The sequence below is a fragment of the Pan troglodytes genome, chromosome 12 (genome assembly GCF_028858775.2).
Source record: "Pan troglodytes isolate AG18354 chromosome 12, NHGRI_mPanTro3-v2.0_pri, whole genome shotgun sequence".
NCBI classification, from domain to species: Eukaryota; Metazoa; Chordata; class Mammalia; order Primates; family Hominidae; genus Pan; species Pan troglodytes.
This window is the reverse complement of record NC_072410.2, coordinates 20,117,257-20,142,053: the sequence shown is the minus strand read 5'-3', so window position 1 is coordinate 20,142,053 and position 24,797 is coordinate 20,117,257. Positions and strand designations below refer to the sequence as shown.

Here is a 24,797-nt window from a genome sequence, read left to right as displayed (position 1 = left end):
ATTCTGGCCAACATGGTGAAACCCTGTCTCTACTAAAACTACAAAAATTAGCTGGGCATGGTGGCACGTGCCTATAATCCCAGCTACTCGGGAGGCTGAGGCAGGAGAATCGCTTGAACCAGGGAGTCAGAGGTTGCACTGAGCCGAGATTTTGCCACTGCACTCCAGCCTGGCGACAGAGCAAGACTCCGTCTCAAAACAAACAAACAAAAAAAGAAAGAAAACTTGTAACGAAAGAAAGAAAAAGGTAAGTTCTTTCAATATACTTTTCTTTGGAAGGAAAAATGATTAGAATACAATAATTATTATGTAGTTAATCCCTATAATAAAAAGGGGCAGATCTCAAGAATTCTGTAAATGTACTAAGTGGTTATCTAGAAGTCCATCAAGTGGGAAAGTTAACCAAAATTCAAGAGATAGCAGCCTCTTTTGCACATTAGTGATGTAACTTAGGTTAAGTCACGGTGCAGAACTGTGAAGCATCTGGGGTTTTATTATACTTGTAAGCTAACAAGTTCGCCTGTTACTATTTCATGAATGCTACAGAAGACTCCTGAGTCAGAGACAAAGGACTTTATTGTCCATGACAAGAGCTGTAGCTACAGCCTTGTGTTGGTTTGTGTCAGGTTTCCACACCTCCTTGTCCCATGGGGGTGACACAAGGGACCCGCGATGGATGTCTGCCCATGTCATGGGCTGTATTGCAGGAGGGGGACACTGAGTTTGGGGATATATTGCTCTCTCAGAAGGGTGACCTTACTTCATTTCTCAAGAGTGCTCATTGCTTGCAACCCTAAGAAATGCTCCAGGTAAAAAAGTCATCAAGGCCTGACATTCTTGGCATCCCCTGCAAGAACATGTTGGGGTGCTTAGGGCCCATGGTGGGGTAGCCTTTCCCAGCAATTACATGAATCTTTGCTGATTTAGCCTCTCCAACTGGAATGATGATGCTCACTATTTTATAGACCTTGTGAAGACCCTCAAATGTGCCTTCATTTGTCAAATAAATGGTCGTATTTTTATATATGTACTGTTTAAAAAGGACACCATCTTTATATTTCATTAACATATGCCATTATTAGGTGGGGTTCCATAGAATTTAGAATACTTTACAACAATCCTACAATAAAACGAGCAAGATGATCAGGCTTTTTAAAGATGGAACAATGTAGGTGAAAAGTTTAGGATATGAGAAGAAGAGCAGTATAAGACAGTTCCATGTGTTTTTGACTGCGCAGCCAGGGGAATGAAGGTGACATTTAATTTGGTGGGGACTACCTGGAGAGTATTAGGTTTGAAGGATGGGACATCATGTGCTCAGTTTTGGATGTGTCCATTTTGGACATATATATTTGCCTATTAGACATCTAAGTGGAGATGTTGGATAGGCAGTTATATATATATATATACACACATATATATGAGTCTGGAATTTGGGGGAGAAGCCAGAGTGGGAGATGTAAATTTGGGATTCCTCAACATACGGTTTTTAACACACGTAAGTCTGGAATTATTGAGGGTATAAGCATAGAAAGAATACAGAAAAGAAGGCATCTGACAACTGAACCCTGAAACATAGCAATATTTAGAAATCAAGAAAAGGTTGAGGAATCAGCCCAGAAGGCCGGAAAGGGTGAACACTAAAGGAGGGGAAACATCAGAAGGGGTTACACAGGAAGGAGAGAAGAGGCCTCTAGCAACTGTGACAAATACAGCTGCAAGGTCAGAAAAAGTGTGAGTGGAGAGTGCAGTCTTGGATGTAGTGACGCCGTGATGAGTGGCCTCTGCACAAGAGCACTTTGGGTCAGTGAGGAGAACAAAACCCCAATTGGCTGGATTCGAGAGAGGAGGGGAACAGAGAAATGGGGGGCAGGAGATAGGGGCAACTCTCTTAGGTTTCTTAGAGAAAGGAGGTGGTGGCCAGAGGTGGATATCTGTCACAGGATGGCTTTTGTTTCTGATTTTCAAAGATGGGAGCACGTTTGGAGACTGATGGTACAGGAGAGGGGGAAACCCTGATCAGCAAAGAGAAAGCTGGAGTATAGAGGAGAGACGGACAGACATAGAAGGGGAAATCAATGTGCAGCATGGAAAGTGCTAAAAGAGAGACACACAGATGGGGACTGTGAACAGCTACTGCAATGCTTTAATGCTTCTCACTCCACCTATCCCATTCTAAGATAAACACTGTTTGCACAACTGCATTTATGATCTCTGTGACCAAGTGTGTGATGTGAGAAAGACCTTCCATAAGACAGCATAGCAGCGATAGTGATATTTTTTAATACATGAAAATCGTTTCTCTAAGTTTTTCTGGAAATTACCTGCTAAATCAGCAAGGAAATATAAGGCAGTTTCTCTCTCCCACATCCTTTTTATTTTGCAAATATTAATTCCAAAAAACAACACAAAACAAGAACTCATTTTCTTCAAAAAAAAAAAAAAGATGAAAAGAATGCTCATGACACTCACATCGCAGTTGTATTATTTTTGTTTGTTTGTTTTCCCCTCTGATATAAATGGGAGCTGGGGGATGCCGGGTGCGAGGAAAGCAGAGATGGAACAAGATGCAAAACCAATCATTCTCCCCGTTCCTCTCCCTGCCCCTGCTGTTACATGATTCTCCCAGGCAGGCCTGACCCTCAGAGGTGGTGTTTAGTATGTATGCCAAAGTGAATGAACTGGTGAAAATTTAACTTGTATTTGCAAATATTTCTATTGGTAGTTTGATGAAAAACTAAGGGTTGTATTTTTTTTATTCTGTATGGATGGTAGCAAGCTCTTTGATTTTTCTAAGCCTTATCGGGTTACTCCCTGGGTGATCTAAATTAGAAATTTTCTAATGTGGTTAAAATAAGGTGCTTTCTTGGTCTTTGTTGTTTCTTTCTCCCTCCCAACCAGACACCCAGGCTCCTAGAATATAACATCCAATGTTGGGGGCTTAATATGGCATACACAGATGTCATATACTCTGCCTGCAAAATAGATGGATTGAAGAAGGAAGGAAAGTAAGAAGGGAGGGAGAAGAAGTAAGGCAGCTTTCATCAAATAATTCTTATTGAGCATGATATGACTATTGCAGGCAATTCAAAGATAAAAAGGGCGACTATTAAAAGGGACTGTATATACAAAAACATATTGCTATAAGCTTTATGATTATAAACATAAATATATTATGCTTTCAAAAACTTGAGTTGATGGGGTGGTAGGCCACACTTGCTTCCTGGAGTTGATGAGTTGTGATTTATTTATGGTAGCGCATTCACTTCTAGATCATCTGTAGGGTGGAAGGAATCAACATATGGACTGGGGTAAGCCCTGTGTCCTATCTTTATGTCTTGTATTTACAAAGACTCGTGACTCACCTATTACTTACTAAATGAACACTGATAGGAAAAGAGCATGTGAAACAGCAGCTTGTGTCTTTAGAACACATTATAGAGTTTTAAAATTTACATTGATTTTGTCAACTTTTTCTTGAGCTATTATTAAACTACTGGCTTCATGGAATCTGGAACTTAGTGAATTCTCCCATCTCTGCGAACCACATGTTTACACCCGTTTCATTTACATAAGTTAGAAATTACAGAACATGTGTTGATTGGAAAACTGCTATTACCTTTTGTGTTATCTCAAAGTAGCAGACTGAAATACAAATAGAACACACGATGTGTTTTATACCAAATTTGGTCAAAATCAGTTCACACTTCAGAAAGTTAAAATGAAAGTTAAGCTGAAAAATGCCCAGAGCTAGACTGATGGAAAAAAGCCAATCACCTCCTTTAAAAAAATGGATGTGTGTATGTGTCTCAGTCAGTTTGCATTATCAAAAACATTCTTAAAGTCTGAAAGACATGAGGAGAGATGAGATGAAAGTCAAATGCATGGCAGGGAATATCCCCCTATATAGCTACCCTCTGTCCCTGAAATCCTAACTACCCTTCCTATCCATGTATCCTTCCTGCAGGCCAGGAAGTAGTGGCCATCTGCCCACCAAGCAAGAAACTTGGGAATCTTGACTCTCACCCCCTCCTTACCTGCCCTATTTTGTGCCAGTAATGCATTACTTTAAGTATATTTACTGACAGTTCATTTTCATGTCTGTAAGTTCCCTTTCAGTCTCCTTTTTCTAAAATCTTCTGGTTACATTTACTTTTCCAGGTTGATTTAAAATCAGCCTCTCAAGTTATGTTAAAAGTCTTCAGGAATATGTCACTGGAATTGTATTGTCGATACATGTTAGTTGAGAGAAAACTGTCATTACAATATTGTTATCCTGTCTAGGAATTGTGTTTTTCCTGATATCTCAAAATGTCCTTAATCTTCTTCAGTTAAATTGTATAGTTCTCCTTGTAAAGGTTTTATGCATTTATGATAGGGTTTTATACATATATAGAGATAATGGATAGTATATCTATGCATATTTAGTATCTATAAAGAATACTAGTGTATTATATAACATGTTATTAGATACTAGCATATACTTATTAGATACTAGTATATACTAGTATTTTATATATATATACACACACACACTCTTTTTATATGTTTTTTTTCATTGCTATTGTGTAGGTGTTTATTCTGTTTCATTTAAAAATTAACATCTGGGATGGATTGGGCATTTTGAATTTGTGTTAGTTACTGTACCAAATTTTCTTGTTATTTTTAAATGAAAAGATATTATTTCAGGTTTTTTAGGACAAAAACTCAATCATCCAGGAGCAACAGAAACTTTGTCACTTCATTTTCAGTACTTATACATCTAGCTCTTCATCTGTCTATTCTTCTCAGTTGACTGGGACATGCAGAACTGTGCTGAAGAGAGGCAGAGAGCTGAACAGAGACAGACAGAGCATCCTTGTGTTATTTCTGGCTCTAATAGAAATGCTTATAATGTTTCATTTTTAAGTGATATGTTCACTATTGATTTCTGGCATATGTCTTTGTCACATTAAGGAATTTTTCTCCTCCTAGTTTACTGAAGAGCTGATAGTTCTCCACATTCCCGGAGTTCACTCATGAACGTGCCCAGACTGGCCGCAAGCCCCCTCTCACTGCGGTGCTTTGCTGTGCTGTGGTCTCCACTGGGATATGCTTCCAGCATCTCCACCACTGCCCACCAGTGTCTCCTCTGCTCCAAGCTTTCCTTGACCTGCTTCCTGTCATCCCTCTTCTGCTTACTTTGTAACTGTTTTCGGAAGTATCTGACTTTGTATAAGACTGCAAAGTCCTAGAACCCAGGTCCTTAACTATTCACCATTGGGTTCCAAATGCCCAAGACCCTGATATGTGTGCAGTAGAAACTCAGTGAAAATCGTTTTAATAAATGAACAAATGAAGGAGTCATTGATAAGTTTTCTATGGATAATACAACAAGTAGGTGATTCCTCTGAACTGGATAATACTTTATTATTATTACTATTATTATTATTTTGATAGAGAGGGTGTTTCACTATGTTGCCCAGGCTGATCTTGAACTCCTGGCCCCAAGTGATCTGTCCACCTCGGCCTCCCAAAGTGCTGGGATTACAGACATAAGCCACTGCACCTGGCCTACTTTATTATTTTGTGTAATTACTTTCTCTGCTTCTTCCATTTTGTCTTTGTTTTTGTTAGGACATGGTCCTTTTAAAATATGCCAGCTATTTGAAAAGAAAGAAAAATTAACAAAAAGTTACATTTACTGTGTTAAATCTTGGTAGCCAAATATCTTTTGTCGTTACTTATCAAAGCTTAGGAGAAGTTACCCTTGAATATTAAAATGTAGTTTATAAAAAAATTATATTAAAATTTTTATATTAAACAATTTATAAATTGTATAAATATATATGAAATGCTTAAATTGTGTTTCCTGTTCAGGGGATAACTATTCGGCCACTGGTGGAGTTTCTTGATGTCAAGAGGTCCAATAAGAAACAACAAGCTGTCAGTGAAGAAATCTATTGTCGGGTAGGTGTTAAGAGAGTGTAATAATTTTAATGATAAAGGAAAAATATTTGAATCAGTCAAACAGCTTGGTACCACGTTGTCCATTTCCTGAAGAAGAAGGGAATGGCAGGGTGAGAGGGAGGAGGGCCTGAAGAAGGTATTTGCTGGAGGAGTATAGAATAGATGTGGCCCCACGGTAACTTCTCCAGGTTAGCTTACTAAACTCCTGCATGAGTAGAGAGACAAGAAGTCCCCTCTTTTTACTTCCTTTAGCCTGGAAATGTTCCTACTGGGAAATTATTACCATATTTCATACTTTTCAAAATTATTAACAAACTGTTATAGGTGAGCAAAATAATCGAAGACTTACCCTAATACTGATGTGACAAACACTTCATCAGTTTGTTTGAAAATGAACTGTTTTATTGCTTTTGGTAATAAATAATAAACAAATAAGAAGCAAAAGCCATGAAGGTCTTTGGAGTTTAGAAATGATACAAGTAGAGTGAAAATTATTGATTTCAGGTAAAGACTAATCAATTTGCCTGCTTTTTCCGTTTTAGTTGTTTGATCATGTGAAGACTGGAATTGAAGATGTTTGTGGACATTGGGGTCACAACTTTTGGAGAGACAAGTAAGAAGGTCTTATGCCATTGGGTTATGAAGTGGCCCAGGGTCATTCTGAAAGCAGGACTTACTGATTTGTATTATTTTTTAATTGGAAATCTTTCCTGTGTTGTACCATAGTATGTCCTCTAAGATAAAGTTCAGCTATAACAGAGATGTGGAATAATAGTAGCTTAAACAAGGTAAAAGCTTATTTCCCTCTTCTGTAAATAGCCAGAGATAGGCAATTTAGGTTTAACAGATGAGGTTTACTCCAAGACTCCCCAGGGTCCGAGGACTCTCTGTCTAGTCGATCCACTAAGAGTAGCCTTCATTTCCAAGGTTGCCTCTTGAACCACAATGGCTGCATCAATATTAGCCATTAGAGGCAGCAAGAAGGATGAAAGATGATGAGCAGACAAAGCATATGTGTTATTAATAGCTGCCTTCTAACTGAAACCATCAGAAGCTGCCATATGATTCTTCTGATCATTGGCTTGGACTCAGTCATATGGCCATTCCTGTCTGCAAAGCAGGCTGAGGAATGCAATCTATTTGGCTGAAAACTAGGGCTTCCATTACTATCCATTTTGCCACACATGGTGGGAGACTTTGTCAAATGCAGAGATTCAGACCATCTAAGGATGTAAACAGATGAGCAGAAATAACATATATATATTATATATATATAATATATATAATATATATAATGTATATATATTATATATTATACATTATATATTATATAATATATGTATTATATATACATATATTATATAATATATATTATATATATAATATATATATAAAAGGCTAAAATTATCTGAAAAATTACATACATTTATATAAATGCACATACCTACAGGCACACAGAGTTTACCATTCTGTAAAAGGCTGTGTGTTGGATAAATACAATTCAATACTGGTCTTCAAGGATCTTAAAGTTGAAGTGGAAAAGGTAGACCAGACAGGCAGAATTAGATGTATGCTTTAATATAAACTGAGAAACAGCACTGTGGGTCAAGAAGTTTGGTTCAATTCTGACAGCAGAGCTAGGAGCAGTGGGGTACAGGAGCCAGCCCCCACTTGCTAGTGGGAGCTCATCACGTACCTCTCTTCCTGACTGCACATTTGGCACCGTCCAGAGTGGTTGCTTGAATCAGGGCTTATATCATGGAACTGACAAATGCTACAAATCAAGGCCCTTTTTTTTTCATAGAGAAATTTGTTAAACATTTATTAGCATATCACTGGCTAGGCGAGACTTTGGAAGGCAGCATTTAAGCTAATCCCTGAAGACAGAAGAACACGTTTTAAACTATATTTGGTAGATCCCTCTTGTTTTATTTTTCCTAACTTGCTAACAGAATTTTTTTTCCCTCCACTGCTAATTTACATGAAATTGACCAACCTACCAATGTCTGCAACTTAACACAAGGGAATTTTTTAGTGTTTCTTGTTTGCTCATATATGCTGGCATAATATTGGGCTACATGAGAAGTATAAGCCATAGACTCAGGCCTCTGAAATTCTGTAGTATTATAGACACAACAAAACAGTCACACAGCAAGCAGACTCCTGTGTGTGTGTATAATGGGTGTGTGAGAGAGAGACCATTAGGGAATATAATGAGTGACAAAGACTTTCAGTGCTAGAACAACCTTTACAAGCTTTACAACACTGTTTACTACTGTAGACAGGGCCCTGGGACTCAGCCTTACCATATAATGAAAGGAAAAAGATTTTGTTTGTATGGAGAGCATGCCCAATTAGCTACATGGGAACACAAGGTAATAAAATTAAGCAAATTATATTCTCCATTGTAAAACTATTTTTTAAATGGCCATTTCTCAGGGGAAGTATTCCCTTTTCTGGAAGCAGGTGGTAGACCAGAGATCCTATACATCTGCCCTATGACTCTGGGACATTCCTAGCATGAGGGAGTCCCCATCTGTGCTAAGCCAGTAGAACAGACCTTTTTGCCTCTCTTCTCCACTGTTTTCATAGCAATGCCTATTTTCTGCCTACCTTGTTCCTTTCAACTCAACCACTATCCTCCCTTTCCCTAGCATCCCCTCAGTACTTTTCTGAAATGACATATGAGAGGCGTAACCCAGAACAGCTGGTTCCCTTTCCAAAGTGAGTGTTAGGTTCAAGATATCTAGTGCTCCTCTGCCTCCCAAATGGGGGAATATAGATTGGCCTCACACAGTAATGAGGCCACCTGGTCCTGGGGCACTGTCAGAAGAGGTAGATGCTGTGGTCACTTGGGTTTGGCCTGGAACTCAGGAGAAGAAATGTCAGAGAAAGTCTGGCTACGTCTGTCTTTCAGGCAGAGACATTATCTCTGGAGTCCATGAATCTGCCCTAGGCACACATCCAAAGGCTGCCAGATTAATTGGCTGTAAGTCCTAAAGATGGGAGAGCCAACCTTGCTCCATGCCTGAAAGGTAATATTACATGGCTAGCATTTGCCACTGCAGTGGATACACTTCTTTTAATAATTTTGTAAGTATTGATATATTTCCACGCACAACATTTTTTCCAGGAAAATTTCAAAGTTTCAGCACCACATCCCCCCGCACCTACTTCCCTGCTCTACCTATGATATACAGCGTCATAGACATCATAGATGCTGTATATCACAGGTAGAGCAGGGAAGTGGGTGCTGGGGGATGTGGTGCTGACACAAGACATCTTAAAACTGTGTTCTGCTGAGATCACATCCTTGGTGATTGTTAATGTTACTAAAAATCAGCATCAAAAAGAAGCGATTGTTTCAGGCATGTTGGGTGTCTTCCCTTTTCTCTGGAATCCTTATGCTGTGGATTTCCAGTGGTTCTGCCAGAGAATTCTTGAGGCATTTGATCCTTTGAGAATGAAACAAAGGGTGATACAGTAGGGCCCCTTCTCACTCTTGGCACAAGCAGTCTAACGATGGTGAAATAGAATGCCTATGTGTAGCTTAGCAGAGAAATGAAAGGTGTGGAAATGAAGCAAGGAAAACGCACTATCCCTACATGAAATAGAGCAGATGCCATTGTTCTTGGTGCTTGTTCTTCCTTTTACTCTCTCTAGTGAAAAGCTAAAACAACAATAATAATAAAAGAAGTTTTAAAAGATGTGTTGCTGTCAGGAGTCCTGGTCCAATGGGCCTAACATAAAACTCCAATTAAAAGTAGAAAAAAGTAAACCCAGTCCTTAGTGTAGTGGCCAGCCAAAAACCAAGCACATTCAGGATGGCTCTTCTTTAATTATTCAGAGCCCTCTAGTATTTAGAACAAAGGACTATCAACAAGAATGTAGGTTAACATTGATTCCTTCCACGGCACAGGTGTGTCTATAAACCTCCTTGGGCTTGTGGTGATCACGTAGTACACTTATTTCTTTCTCAACAAATATTTATTGCATGCTGCTTCACTTATGTATTGGCATAATAATGTTGTATAACAAACCATCCCCAAAACTCAGCTGCTCAGAACACGTCATTATTATTAAAGTGCATGAGTCAAGAGGCTGATTGGGGTTGGGCTTGGCCAGTTGGGGCCAGGCTTGTTCATGTGCTCCAGTGGGTTGGCTGGCTGCCAGCTGATTCTGGCTAGATCTATCTGGTGTGATTGGGGTGAGGTGACTCTGCTCCATGTGACAGTCACCTTTGTCCTCGGACTAAGGAGCCACTCTGCATATCCTTCTAATAGTGATTGTTGAAGCACAAGAGGTAAGCCTCCATGTGCAAGCCCAGGTTAAGCCACTGTTTCTTTCATTGTCTGCTAATAGCCCACTGACCAAAGCAAGGAACATTATTGAGCATGCTGGCAAGGGACAGGGCAAAGCAAGTCATCTATGCCATGGTGGAAGGTCATTGCCAAGTAATATGGCAGAGGGTGTGGATACAGGGAGGACTTGGGACCAAATGATTCATTCTACCACACGTGCTTATAGTGTGCCAGGCACTGGTGACACAGAAAAAAAAAATCTCTGCCCATGTAGACCTTACATTCTGTGCTAGGAGACAGAAAGTAAGACAAGTAAATTGTATGTCATGCTAGAAAGTGATAACTACTATGGGGAAAAATACATCTGGGCAGCGAGATGGGGACTGCTGGGGGAGGAAGGTTGTGTGCAATTCTAACAGGATAGATAGGAAGGGCACTTGTGAGAAAATGATTGTCAAGGAAAGACTTAAAAGAAGTGTAAAAAGTGAGCCCTGAAGGTATCTGGGGGAAAAGGATTCCTAGTACAAGGAATAGTAAGTATAAAGACTCAGACATGGGAGCACTGCTGGTAAGTCTTTAAGATAGGAAGGACACCAGTGACGCTGCAGCTAAGGAAGAGGGGCACAGTACCAAGAGGGCCAGATCCAGATTGTGTAGGAAGTCACAGGCCATTGTACTTGTACCCAAGGAAGATGCAGGACAGTTACATCGTTAGACATATTTTTAACGGGAGCACTTGGGCTTCTGTAGGAATGCAATGGTGGAAGCAGGAACGCCAATTTGGTGCTCACTACAAGAATCCGAGAGAGAATGATGTCTTGGACCTGGGTGATAGCATTAGATGAGGTGGGAGATGGCTGGATTTTGTATGTATTTTGATGTGGAACCAACAGAAATTGCTGATGGCGCAAAGATTTGGAGTACTAGTCTGCTAGGGCTGCCATAACCAAAGTACCACAGATTGAGTGGCTCAACAGAAATGAATTGTCTCATAATCCTGGGGGCTAGAAGTCAGACAGCAAGATGTCAGCAGGGCTCATTTCTTCTGAGGGCCACGAGGGAAGGTTCTGTTCTACGCCCCTCTGCTTGGCTTGTAGATGGCTGTCTTCTCCCTGCCTCTTCACATCATCTTCCCTCTCTCTGTATGTTTTGGAATCCAAACCTCTTCTTTTTATAAGTACACCAGTCATTTTGGATTTGGGCCCATTTTGATGGCCTCAACTTAATCACTTCTGTAAACACTAGATCTTCAAATGTGGTCATAGTCTGAGCTACTGGGGATTAGACTTTAACATATGAATTTTTGGCGGGACACAATTCAGCCCATAACATAGAACATAAGAAAAGTAGAAGAATCCAGGATGACACCAGGATTTTTGACCTGGTGGAGTCATCGTTTGCTGAGATGGGAGGACTCTGGCAGAATATCAGTTCAGTTTGAATATGTTAAATTTGAGATGCCCCATAGATATCCAACTGCAGATGTTGAGTAAGTAGCCAAAAGCTCATATCTGGGGTTTGGCCGAGAGGTTGGAGCTGGAGATACAAATGTAGGGGTCATTGGCATAGAGATGCTATTAAAAGCTAGGAGACCGGGCAAGATGGTGACGGGAGTGAGTGGCGGTATGAAAGAGGATTAAGAACCGAGGCCCAGAGCACTCCTACATTAACAGGTCAAAAGAAGAAAACAAAACTGAGAGAGAGGGTGAGAAGGAGGTTGGGGTACCCCAGGGTGGTGTCCTGGAAGCCAAATGAAGACAATAGTTTACACAAGTGAGGGCAGGAAAGATGAGGATTCATAATTGCCCATTGCAGTTATATCATGAGGTTCACAGACCACTTTGATAAGAGTAGATTTAATGGAGTATTGAGGCAATGTGAATGTTCAAGAGAGAATCAGAGGAGAGGAATTGGGGAAAACAAACAGTGATAACGTTTCTGAGCAATTTCGCTAAAAGCAGAAGTAGAGAAATGGTAAAGACAGAAACATGTATTTTAATCTGTAATTAATGAATACTAGATTTATGTGCATCAGGGCCATATACAAAAATGTAGCAGTATGTGTCATATATACATATATGTGTATGTGTGTGTGTATGTATATATACATATGTATACATACACATACATATACATAGGAATACACATATATACATATATACACATACACATATATACAGGTAGGCACATACTAAATATATAAAATGACTAGATTAGCTAAATGCTGCTACTAAGTATTTTCCTGGGATTGGCAGAAATGACTTCATTGGTAAAAACAACAACTATTTTCTTAGTCAATCCAGTATTAATTTATTGAAAGTTTCTTTATTTACAGGTTTAAGAAGTTTGATGATAAATATCTGCGGAAGCTTTTGATTCGGGAAAACCAACCAAAGTCAAGTATTGTATCTTTATATAAAAAGCTTGAAATAAAACATGCCATTGAGATGGCAGAGACTGGGATGATAAGTACTGTCCCTACATTTGCATCTCTAAAGTAAGTATGGTCTTGCAAATAAAAGTTAGTATTGTTAAATAGGCATTGACAGTATTTTGAAACTAGTAATAATAATTTTAAAAAAATTATTATTAATTGATCCGCCCCCCTCGGCCTCCCAGAGTGCTGGGATTACAGGCATGAGCCACCGTGCCCAGCTGCAAATACTGAATCATTTTTCTATGGGGACATACAAGGTTAGGTTCCTTTGAGCCTGTGGTCACAAAATTTTCATCAGCCAATCAATATGTAACCTATTTTATGTATGTTTATGTTTACAGACACCTTATTTAATATATATCGCTAATTCATTAACATTGAATTCATGGTCAAGAACACTATAAATTCATGTATGATCAAGCTTAGTTAACACATTTTCTCCATAAGGCACATCACAGGGTTCTTGTGCTTGGGAACTCTAGACAGCACTTCAGCAATGCCTGGGGGCCATTTAAAGCAGCAGAACCACCAATAAATAACATAAAAATATTAAAAAATCATGTCACTAAATAGACTGTGAGAAGGACATTATTTATAGTATGAGAGTGGAAACAAGAAAGCAGATGTCTCCTTGTTCAACATCTTCAGGGAAAGTGTGTCAAGTGACTCAAATTTTTTGTCACTCTCCATATGTCTGAGAATAACTGCAAAAATACTGAAATTCTGATATTGGGTTTATAAATCAATATTAGCAAGTAGGTGAGGTGAGTTCATGATTATGGAACCCACAAATGAGGATTGACTGGATATACATACATGTTATAAATGGTGTGTTTGCAAATATTTATGATGAGGTTTTTAAAATATGAAAACTTAATGGTAAATTGAAGTCAATTAGGTTTCTGTTGGAGAAAACTATTCTATTTTACTTTATTTATGGAGTGTTAGAAATAATAAAGTGAGGTAGCATTATAAGCCATTGTAGTTTTTCTTCCCTGAAAACATAATGACATGAATAGATTCTGAAAACTTGTGAATTGTTAAACTTGCCATGAATGATTTTGAAACTGAAATAAGAGTTACAGAATTTGGAATTATTTTAAGTTATTGAATAATCCCTAAGTGCTATTTTTACAAATTAAGACTCGTCTTAAATACTTCTATCTCTAAGGAAGAAAATCAATGATTCTAATATTTGTTGAAAGGTAAAATATTCTTTTTCTAAACTTTCACAGTGATTGTCGTGAAGAAAAAATAAGGAAGGTCACGTCCAGTGAAACTGATGAAATTCGAGAACTCTTATCAAGAAATCTCTATCAAATCCGTCAGCGAGTAAGAATAATTTATGTAGCAAAATATTTACTTACCTTTGGCTAACAGGATGCCTTCTGGTTTTGTGCTGTAACTGGAGGCTGCACCTTGACACTGGGCTCAGCAGGTCCCATGCTGGGCATCTTCTCTCCTTCTGCTTCTCTCCATCCCTCTTCAGGGTCCTACTATCCTCCTGGACATCATGGCTGAAGCCTTGGGGTCCCCTGGGAGTTCTGCTGCTGTGGGCTTGGATATAAAGAAATACATGTTGACTAATTTTAAAGAAATGAATTGATTGCTGTTTGTTTTAAAGAAATAGTTTCATAGCTTAGACTTTAAAAATGGATCTCACCCTCCTTGTTATTTATAAAGTGCTATAGTTTCTTCTCTTCTGAGCCACTTCTTTCACTTCGTTTCCATTGTTAGCACCTTATTCTAATAATTTGCTAACAACACAGCTACAGAGTAGAGAGTGTCCTCAATTTTCCAAGCCCCATTTCAGTGTGTTGCATGCGTTAACTCATTTAATCCTCCAATGAGTGGTAGGTGTTACTGTTGTCGCCATTTCACAGATAAAGAAATTGAGGCACAGGGAGGTGAAGTGGCACACGGGCCACACAGCTTGTCAGGAGTCCTCCTTGCTCATGTGGGGGCTGTTTCAGCAGTTTCTTAGCTGGTCTCCCCATAAGGTGTCCCCATTTCATCCACGTGACTCTTACCTGACCCTTTTTCCTACAGTATCTTTTAATTTAAAATGAAACAAAACAATAGTTGTGGCTCCCAAGCTAAACTATTCGTTGAAAATTTGGACTCTATTTCCAAGTTCCACTTTATCCAACCATATTTCCACATCTCCCTCACCCATCTGCTCCCTGAAACACCCAGGGAGTGAGAGGTTCTGTTTTTGTTCTTTGGCCCAGGTAGCTTTCTCGCTGTCCCCTGGGAGCATCTCACACCTTCCTGTCAGCTGGTCCAAAGCCTCCAGTTTTTAAGGCTCCCCCAACAGCCACCATATTATTCCCATCCTTGTGGTTAAATGGAATAGCACTTGGAGCTTATACTGTACCATGTAGTTACAGCACTTATTTCCATGATTTTGTACAATTTTGTTAGCCTTAGATGCTCAATGAGATGGTAAACTCCTCAAGGCAGGAATGAAGCCTTGTTCTGTGTTATGTTTGCATCTCTCAATAGAACCTAATATATTTCTGGACACAGGGATATTCCCAAGAAGTACATGTTTATTCTATCAGAAATGAATTTAATTATTATTTATGATTTAGGAAACACATTTCTATATAGCCTATAAAACTAAAAGTGGATGCCATGTACAGCCCTAGTTTAGAAATTTTACTTTTCAAACACTGGGATGTAATCATTGTGGGGAGTGTCACCAGCTCTCTTCATGTAACAACCCAGTTGAAAAAAGGGAATGTTCTGAAGTTAATCAGAAGGGCATGGCACCACCAAGTGGTTCAAAGTGGTTTGTTTTTAATGTCAGTAATTCCTTTTCAAAACAGACTGTAGGATGGTGGCTTGTATTTTATTTCCAGATATTCATGATGGCTAAATACCTACAAGAGGCTTCAAGGTAGACATGGCACTTGATAAAATCAATCATTTTTTCTCATTTATGAAAATCACTCTTTTCAATGAAAAGCAAACCTTATGATCTGACTTTTATTAAAGGATGAACTATGTGGCACATACCTGTAATACCAACTTGGAAGCCTGAGGTGGGAAAGTTGCTTGAGCTGCAGTGAGTTATGAGTGCCACTGCATTCCAGCCTGAGTGACAGATCAAGACCCCAACTCTAAAAAAGAGAAAAAGAAAAAAACACAAAATGAAAAGAAAATATAAATTCTTTGAAGATCTGAAGACTCTTAACTTTTATATTCTTAATTTAATTTTTTCCTCTGCACAGAAGTTATAAGTGCTTAGCTGAGATGCAGATCCAAAGAAATGTGGTAAATCTTGGAATTTCTGGGGAAATGATCAGGTTTTTGTTTTTGTTTTTTTAATGTCCTCTATATGTTTTCATTTCAGACTTTATCCTACAACAGACACAGTCTGACAGCCGACACAAGTGAGAGACAAGCCAAGGAGATTCTGATTCGCCGGCGACACAGTTTGCGAGAAAGCATCAGGAAGGACAGCAGCTTGAATCGAGAACACAGGGTAACTGAGTGTGCGCCTCTAGGAGACTTCCAGGGGTGGAGCCGACAGCTATTCCATTGATCAGCCGATGGTATCATCAGCTCTGCAGATCAAGTGGCTGTTGACAGTTCTCTGAGGAGCTGCAGGAAGGCTGGGGTGGCTGGGGGAAGTGAGTGTTCACAGGTATTGTGGCCAGCATTGCCGCTGGTTCAAGGAACTGTCAATAGATAAGGAAAGCCATTTAAAAACAATATTGTGGGCCGAGGGTGGTGGCTCACACCTGTAAATGCCAGCACTTTGGGAAGCCGAAGCCGAGGCAGGTGGATTGCCTGAGCTCAGGAGTTCGAGACCAGCCTGGGCAACAAGGTGAAACCCGGTCTCTACTAAAATACAAAAAAAAAAATTAGCTGGATATGGTGGCGTGCGCTTGTAATCCCAGCTTCTTGGGAGACTGAGACAGAAGAATCGCTTGAACCTGGGAGGTGGAGATTGCAGTGAGCCGAGATTGGGCCACTGCACTCCAGCCTGGATGACAGAGCGAGACTCCTTCTCAATAATAACAATAATAATAATATTGTGATATATTGGTTTCACATAGCAAGAATTGAGGCTTATTTTTAATAATATCCTATATGGGTTGTCAGAAATCAAAATGGTTATATGTGAACAAGGAGTTATTTTATGTGTAAAATGTAGCAGTGTTAATTAAAAGTTAATTTAAAACACAAGCGACTGCGGTATTTGAAATGCCAGTAAATTAGCTGTAGTAATACTTTTTGTTCTATTAATATCATTTTTAAGATATATTAAAGTGAAAAAAAAACACCTTACATATATATATTGTAAACATATCTTCTTCCCCATACATGTAGGTTCTAAGTCTTTCTGGCAGTACTTTTATACATAGATGTTTCAGTAGCTTTTCTTTGAAAAGACCCAGTGGTTTTCATATTTGTTTCTAATTTATTTCCCACTTATTTCTATTTCCCTTTGTAGAGATCTCCATTCCATTCTGGAAGGGATTTAATTATTTCAAGTTATAATAGTTACAGCCCCTCACAAAGTAATTTTGGAATCAGAAATTAAAATTCTGATTTTTAACATGAAGTTTTGCCATACAATTTTTAATCTTTAATATACAATAAGTGCCATTTGTATAGTTTAAGTAAGATTTTATATTTCTTTTACAGGCTTCCACTTCAACCTCCCGATATTTATCCTTACCTAAAAATACGAAGCTTCCAGAAAAGCTACAAAAGAGGAGGACTATTTCTATTGCAGGTAATGAATATAGTTGGAGCAGAAAAATTTTAAATTTATTTGCCAATGTTTATAAACTAGACAAATTTTCCTATTATTTTTCTTCATTAAGAATGAGTTCCAATGAGAACACTTGGACACAGGAAGGGGAACAACCGGGGCCTGTTGTGGGGTGGGGGGAGGGGGGAGGGATAGCATTAGGAGATATACCTAATGTAAATGGCGAGTTCATGGGTGCAGCACACCAACGTGGCACATGTATACATATGTAACAAACCTGCACATTGTGCACGTGTACCCTAAAACTTAAAGTATAATAATAATTTAAAAAAAAGAATGAGTTCAAGAGTTTGCAAATCTAAAATAATAACTGGGTGAATTTTAATTCGCATTGCAACCTTTTGGAATGGCATTCTGTGCAGATTCTAAAGAATCCAATCAGTTATTTTCCAGCAAATATTGTCATCATGGGGCTCAAGGGCAGGTAAACAGAAAGTTGTAAGTCTGCAAATGTTTAAGTAATTAAATTTTTACAGTAATTCTAATATATTTTCATGAAAGCAGCCATATATTTATTCTGGCTATAACTATAAAGCTTTGTTATAATGTCTAATATCTTTTTAATGTGATGGTTATCTTTATGTAGACACCGAAGCCATTGTCTGTGAACCCCAGAAGAACTATATTAGGATTTCATGTTATTAAAATGTGGGATGTCTAAGGGAATTAATGCAGAAATAGAAAACCAAATACCATATATTTTCACTTACAAGTGTGAGCTAAACATTAGATACACAGGACACAAAGGCGGGAACAATAAACACTAGGGATTTCAAAAGGGGGGAGATAGGGAGCTGGGCAAGGGGCAAGGGTTGAAAAATTACCCATTGGTACTATGTTCACTACTTGGGTGATGGGATTATTAGAAGCCCAAACATTAGCACCATGCAGTATACCCATGTAACAAATCTGCACATGTACCCCCAGAATCTAAAATAAAATTTTCTTTAAATGTGGGATGGAAAAATCATTACCCCTCTTTTTTTTTTTTTTTTTTTTTTGCTTGTTTATTTAATTAACTGAGAAGAGGGAAACCTAAATGATGGCTGGTGGTAAAGGAGGGTGAGGTGAGAATAATAGGGGGAAGACAAGGCAGCACTGAATATTTAGAACAGTGGCCCGTGGTCCCACCAGCAAACATGTTCTCAGTTCCCAAGAATCTCAACTCCTGGACAAGCATTTTGTTCACTGCCCTACCCGTAGCACTCTAGCACCTGAATCTGCTTCCAAAGCTGTCTCCTCCCTTTGTTTGCAAAGGGTTTTGGCCCTTTTGTGGAAATGTAAAGGAAATCAGCAAAACCATGTTTGAGATTCCAGATCAAGGCAAGAATCTTCTCCATAGCAGGTGATTATCAGACTGCCTACTATGTGCCAGATGCCAGGCTGAGCCCTCCTGGGATCAGTACTGTGGGGCAGATGAGCACAGCTGCTACTGCCAGAGGGGCTCTGTTGGAATCCCAGCTCCACCACCTACAAATACCTCTTGAACCTAGTTACCCCATCTGTAAAGTAGGTGATTGTGAAGACAAAACGGGCTAATGCATTTGAAAGGACTTAGGACAGTGCCTGGCACACAGTAAGCTCTTCAAAGTTAGCATGAATATATACCTGTGGGCATGGGTGCTCTCAGGGGTTACGTAAGATGCACAAGGCCACTCACCTAAAATTAGCATAAGCCTGCTAGCCTCCCCTCTCCCCAGAGCCCCAGGACGTATCAGTTGCCTGACTCACTAAGGTACTGAAGTTACTTGCAGTGCCTTCTCTCTAAAATGCTTGCCCACCTTGTCTTTTGCTCCTTGATAGATGGCAATAGCAGCGACTCAGACGCAGATGCCGGGACCACCGTGCTCAATTTGCAGCCCAGAGCCAGGCGCTTCTTGCCAGAACAGTTCTCCAAGAAATCCCCCCAGTCCTATAAAATGGAATGGAAGAATGAGGTAGATGTTGATTCTGGCCGAGATATGCCCAGCACCCCCCCAACACCCCACAGCAGAGAAAAGGGCACCCAGACGTCAGGCTTACTACAGCAGCCCCTTCTCTCTAAAGACCAGTCTGGCTCAGAGAGGGAAGACAGTTTGACTGAAGGCATCCCGCCCAAGCCGCCACCACGGCTGGTCTGGAGGGCATCGGAACCTGGAAGCCGGAAAGCCCGATTTGGGAGTGAGAAGCCTTAAGAGAAGCAGCGAAAGCAGATCTGAGTGTCTGACCCAGGACAGCTGTGGTTTGTCACTCTGAAACCTGATGCAACAGTGGAATCCATGTAAAACTCTCTGTGCATCTAAATACTTCTGGAGGGCGACAGATTCATGCCATGGATAAATGAGGCAAATCCGAAGAAAAGGAAAATCAAATAAAAAATAGTCCCACAAAATGCCTTTTGTGACTAATGGGTAGCAATCGTATTCTTTGCTGGCCTGAAGAAAAAAAATGGTAATGTGTGCCTTTATTGAACTTGAATGACAGAACTTGAAATTTTTAACACACCCTTGTTGGTGAAGATTTTAATATATTACATATATGCTTCAAATTTTATTTATGAAAAAATATGTATATCTGTAATCAGTTGTTAAGTGAATGGCACTAAAAGTATCGAGAACAGCTTTCTTTCCCAGGGATGAAGGATGGCCCTCGGGGGTAACTCCTAAGCTCAGGGTGGAAGCTTTTCCCTGTCCTGACCCGATGGAGCAGCCGGTAAGTGAAGAGCACAGCTGGAAGCAGAGACATCTTATGACTCAAACTGGGCAAACAATCGGAACGTCATGCAGAAGGAATGGCCTGACTCCTACAGAGCAGATTGGAGGGCCCAGGACTCCTATGAACTACTGAGAGTCTACTGGTTTTTAACTTGTTCCTCTGTCTACTGTGTGTTTGGGGGTGACATCTAAATTCCATTTCTTCTTCTTGTTTAAATGGTGCAGAGAGAAAGGTTGCCCAGACATCCACCAGCTTATCGTGTTGACAGATTTGGGAGCAGCTTTTGAAGAAGTTCCACCCATGAGGGTCCATGTGGCAAGTGGGGCCACAAGGCAGCACCTGGTTACAACTTGCTGGTGGGTTTTATGTTGTGCAATACTAGGAGGACGAGGCAGGTGATCTATGCTGATCTATGATCACCTGCTTCAGTAGAATTTTTCTGTAGAGTGTTGTTTGAATTTTGAGCCTCCAGGTTAGAGGCTCCAAGCAGACAAAGAAGAAAGTTTGTAGACACAATATTCTAACATTTCACAAGTTGATGAGATATCAAGTTTTGAATATTATTCAGGAAGCACTTTGGAGAATGTGGGAGTCCTACTGTTTTGCACTAGTCTGTAATTTGTTACCTCTCCCCATTCGATAATATAGTAACTCAGAATTTTCATATAAAATTGAATTCTACTCATTAGAGTACTTTTTAAAAGTACAGCAGAAAGAAAAGAAGTGGAACATAAGCATTCAAGATTAATATTTGATTCTCTATCTCTTAACTGTTGATTTTATTGGCCTGTTTTTTTTTTTTTCTAAATAATTCTTTCAAACTTGACTGGAACACGCCTCTGCATTTCTGAGTGTAGAAATTAAATGAAGCCACTCACAGTCCTTTGATTTCCCACTGAAGATACCCCAAAGGATGCAAGTGCCTACAGTATTATCAGGAGGAGAACATGAAAATATTGACAAAAGTCCTCAGCAGTGGTTCTCCACCCCTTCTCCACCTCCACCAGCAAGGAGAAGTCAGTCTACACTTTTTTCTCATGTCCTAAAGTCTTAGAATACTGCTGGATTGTTGAGCATGAGACAGAGCAAAGGTTAGATACACAAGGTACAAGTTCATAGGAGCACAATTCCTTGATCCAGGGAAAGTAGCACAGAATGCAATTTGAAAACTACAGGCTTAGGACTCTGTGCCAAAATCTCTATTTTAAATGAAAATATTTATATAAAAATACATTTATTCTGCTTAACACAAATTAAAACTGACATAAAATTTTATGATAATAACATGATTCAAGAAATGTGATGTAGATTTTTGAGAATGCCAAAAATCAATTTTCAGAAAAGCTACAGTATGAAATCTGAAAAGCGACAGAAATTGAAAGTGACCTTAAAGAATAAATTTCCTAATTTTTCCCAGTTTCCTATGTTTATAACTATTATAAAGAGTTTAACTTTCTGGAACTGAAGGAGAAAACATGAAAATGTTTATATTGCTTCTTGTTAAGCAGGTAGACCAAATTCAGCTTTCAGTAATTCATCCATACAGAATTTGGATGACTATGTATAAAGGAAAACTTAAATCTTAATTATTATCAGTTTAAATTTTTTCTTGTTTGTTGAATGACAAAGGCAATAAAAATAAATTTGACTTTAGCTTTTTCTCTATACTTTCCTCTTTTTGTAATTCTTAAATTCTAGTCACTAGTCATTATGAGAGTATTGACTAAATATTTTCACAATCTAAATATTGTCACAATCTAAATTTCTGTAGTAGAGAGCCATAGCCCTTTGTAAAGGCTTTCGTTCGTCCAAACAACACTTGATCCAACCAAAGTTCCAATGTGACTGTGGATCTTTGATAGGTCTTTGGTGTTGGTTGTAACAAAATTTGATTTGAACTACCTATAAATGAAAAGTCGGGGTTTATTACTTTATATGTAATGCTGAGAGGAGACTGTTGGGAACAGTTATGTCAATGAGCAAACTAGAAATTGGCTTCAAAGTCTGATACTTTTAAAAGCATGTGTTTTGTGTATATGCTCACAAAATGTCTGTGAAGAGATTTCTTTCAGCTTTTGCTCAGCTTTATGGTAGGGTGTACTGTTTTACCTGGGCGGTGAGGGTATTGATTTACATAAAAACTGTAGACAAACACAGTACGAGTCTCAGCACGTTTTGCATTTATTGTACTGCCCAAATTGTGTTTATGTTAAAAGTCACGTTTCATAATCTGCAATATTTTTGTCAAAGTGCACACTGTACTTTCTTATTAAAAACGTGATTAAAGAGATCACTTTGTCCGGATGAAGCAGCTGTTGGCATTATCCGCTGAGGCTTGAACACCACGTGCTGATTCTCTCATCAATCTGAAAAATAACACTCGTGGCTCAGAACACACAAGGTTAAAGTGTGTGGCTCACTGCTACTTTTTATCTCACTTTTTAACCAACCCTTTCTTCAACCCCCTTCTAAGGAAAGCAGAAGTCCCCTTTGGGTACCAGCTGTGTGGCATAACCATGGCTCCTTGTCCCTGACAGATGACACCTTCCTTTAGAATCCCCCAGCATCATCCACTCTGCGTCTAGCTGACACCCTCAGACAGGGATCAGCCACCCTGGGGGTGTGCAGGTCAAATATGCAGATGGGGACTTTGCAGATCACTTCAGTGTCACGCTGGCACATCATTTTTTGATCCTTTTTTCTTTTTAAACTTCCTGCACCTTTTCAGATAAAATCATATTTTACTAAGTATAGCTAATAAATCGTAGCTTTGTTCTCTTAATCGCATGGTCAGGAAATGAGTTTTTCTAGGTGTAGAGTTAACCTGTCTACTGTGAATGGATTATTATCAACTTTTCAATCTACACAGCATAGAGATTATTTTGATGGCTCAGAACATACGTCAAGAACTTTCAGTATGTGCAGAGGTTGTATGGGAATCTGTTGTTCTACTGGAGGGTACGGAAATGTCACTCCATGAGATGCCCAGCAGACAGAATACCAGATACAGAGGCTGTGATTTTTCTGATTTCTGGAACAAAACATCTTGAATTAAAAATTCAGACATTTTAATCCTTTTTTATTTTATTGGCTCCTGCTGAGTCATAAGTATGACTGGAGACTAAATTTCTAATTTAGATGAAGCTCTTTGTATCCACTTAGGACAACCCTGCTTACCAAACACATTTTGTATATGTACACGGACAAAGGAAATTTTTCCTTGTTTCTATGAAAAATCTTACCAAAGTTTAAATATTAAATCACATGTAAACCTTTAATCACTTATGGAGAAAATAGTACATACATGAAAACAGAACAGTTCCAGTTTTTGTATTTGTGTATGAAACCACTCTCATTTGTGTTGAATGGGATTGTGATGGCTAGAATTCTTCAAAGGTAAGAGCTTCAGAGTATTGAAAATTTCAATTCTATCAATTCCAAATACATATATCTCAGACTAGGCTAACTCATTAAAGTGTAATAGAACGTGATTAGAGGAATAAACATTTTAATTGGTTCATTAATTTTTATATCTAAAAAGGCCCTGCAAAAGGGCTCAAAAATGGTGTATGCTTTTAAATATTAAATACGGCCTTCCCATGCAAACGTAAAGAAAAGAAGTTAATTCCAATTATTGCCTTAACAAATAATTTTTAAAGATTATGCAAAGATGTGTATTAACACATCAAATTTTAGGTTTCCATGAATACATAGTTTGGCATCTGATTAATAAATAATAGATTTGCTACCATAACTATGTCTTACTATTGAACCTTTAGTTTAAGTCCTGACCTTTAGCTAGAAAGTTATTTTGAATGGCAGTAACAGTTCATCATGCTTTCAGTGTTATTCACTCCAAAGAGATGCACAGTGAAGGTACTTTGAAGGTGCCCCAAAGAAAATGCTCACCCTTGTCAGTGACGTCACAGACTGGGCCTGACAGATGTTAGGCTTTGAGATGGCCAGGCCTACGCTTCAGCCCCACAGAACAGACTACTTAAGGCAAACACCTACCAAGTCGCGTACATACAGCCCCACAAGGGTCCAGCCCGAGTCAGCGGCAGAACACCTTTATTAGGTTTGCCTTGGATATTTCATGTGGTTTCAATTTCATTAAGCAAACTTGGGACAGGTGTAGGTAGGTAAGCTATCACACAAAAAACTAGTTCTGTCTGGATAAGAGGCTGTGTCTCAACTACTCAAAATGGCATGGAGATTCTTTGGTAAGCTTGAAGGAAGACTGTCTCCTATCCATGTTATAAGTTGCAATCATTAACAGGTATTTTAACCACTTTCTTCCTCTACAGTGGACGCTTAGAAAAAAGAACTGTATCAAGATGTAGTATAAAGACTGATCAAAATACAATTCTTTGTTCAAACAAGATCCTTACAGTTCATTCTTACGCTGTGTAAGTTATCAGCAATAATTAACACTCCTTCCTTAATGTTTATAATTATCTTCTCCCTGGAAGGAACAATACAAGCTGTGTTAAGTCACTTTTAAAAATAAGAATCAGTGGCCAGGCACCGTTGCTCACGCCTGTAATCCTAGCACTCTGGGAGGCAGAGGTGGGCAGATCGCCTGAGGTCAGGGGTTTGAGACCAGCCTGGCCAACATAGTGAAACC

General features: G+C 39.1%; 1 protein-coding gene across 2 annotated transcripts in view; it reads left to right on the top strand.

The window, feature by feature from the left end:
- Window positions 1-21,823, top strand: part of SLC9A2 (solute carrier family 9 member A2) — a 90,721-nt gene extending 68,898 nt beyond the window's left edge. For both annotated transcript variants that reach the window (XM_525838.7, XM_009443010.5), the window contains exons 6-12: window positions 5,860-5,949; window positions 6,492-6,562; window positions 12,586-12,747; window positions 13,923-14,019; window positions 16,046-16,177; window positions 17,347-17,437; window positions 19,280-21,823. In XM_525838.7, the coding sequence (XP_525838.5) occupies window positions 5,860-5,949; window positions 6,492-6,562; window positions 12,586-12,747; window positions 13,923-14,019; window positions 16,046-16,177; window positions 17,347-17,437; window positions 19,280-19,650 (1,014 nt within the window). In that variant the 3' untranslated portion in view covers window positions 19,651-21,823. The remainder of the gene's footprint in view (window positions 1-5,859; window positions 5,950-6,491; window positions 6,563-12,585; window positions 12,748-13,922; window positions 14,020-16,045; window positions 16,178-17,346; window positions 17,438-19,279) is intronic.
- The last annotated feature ends 2,974 nt before the right edge of the window (window positions 21,824-24,797 follow it).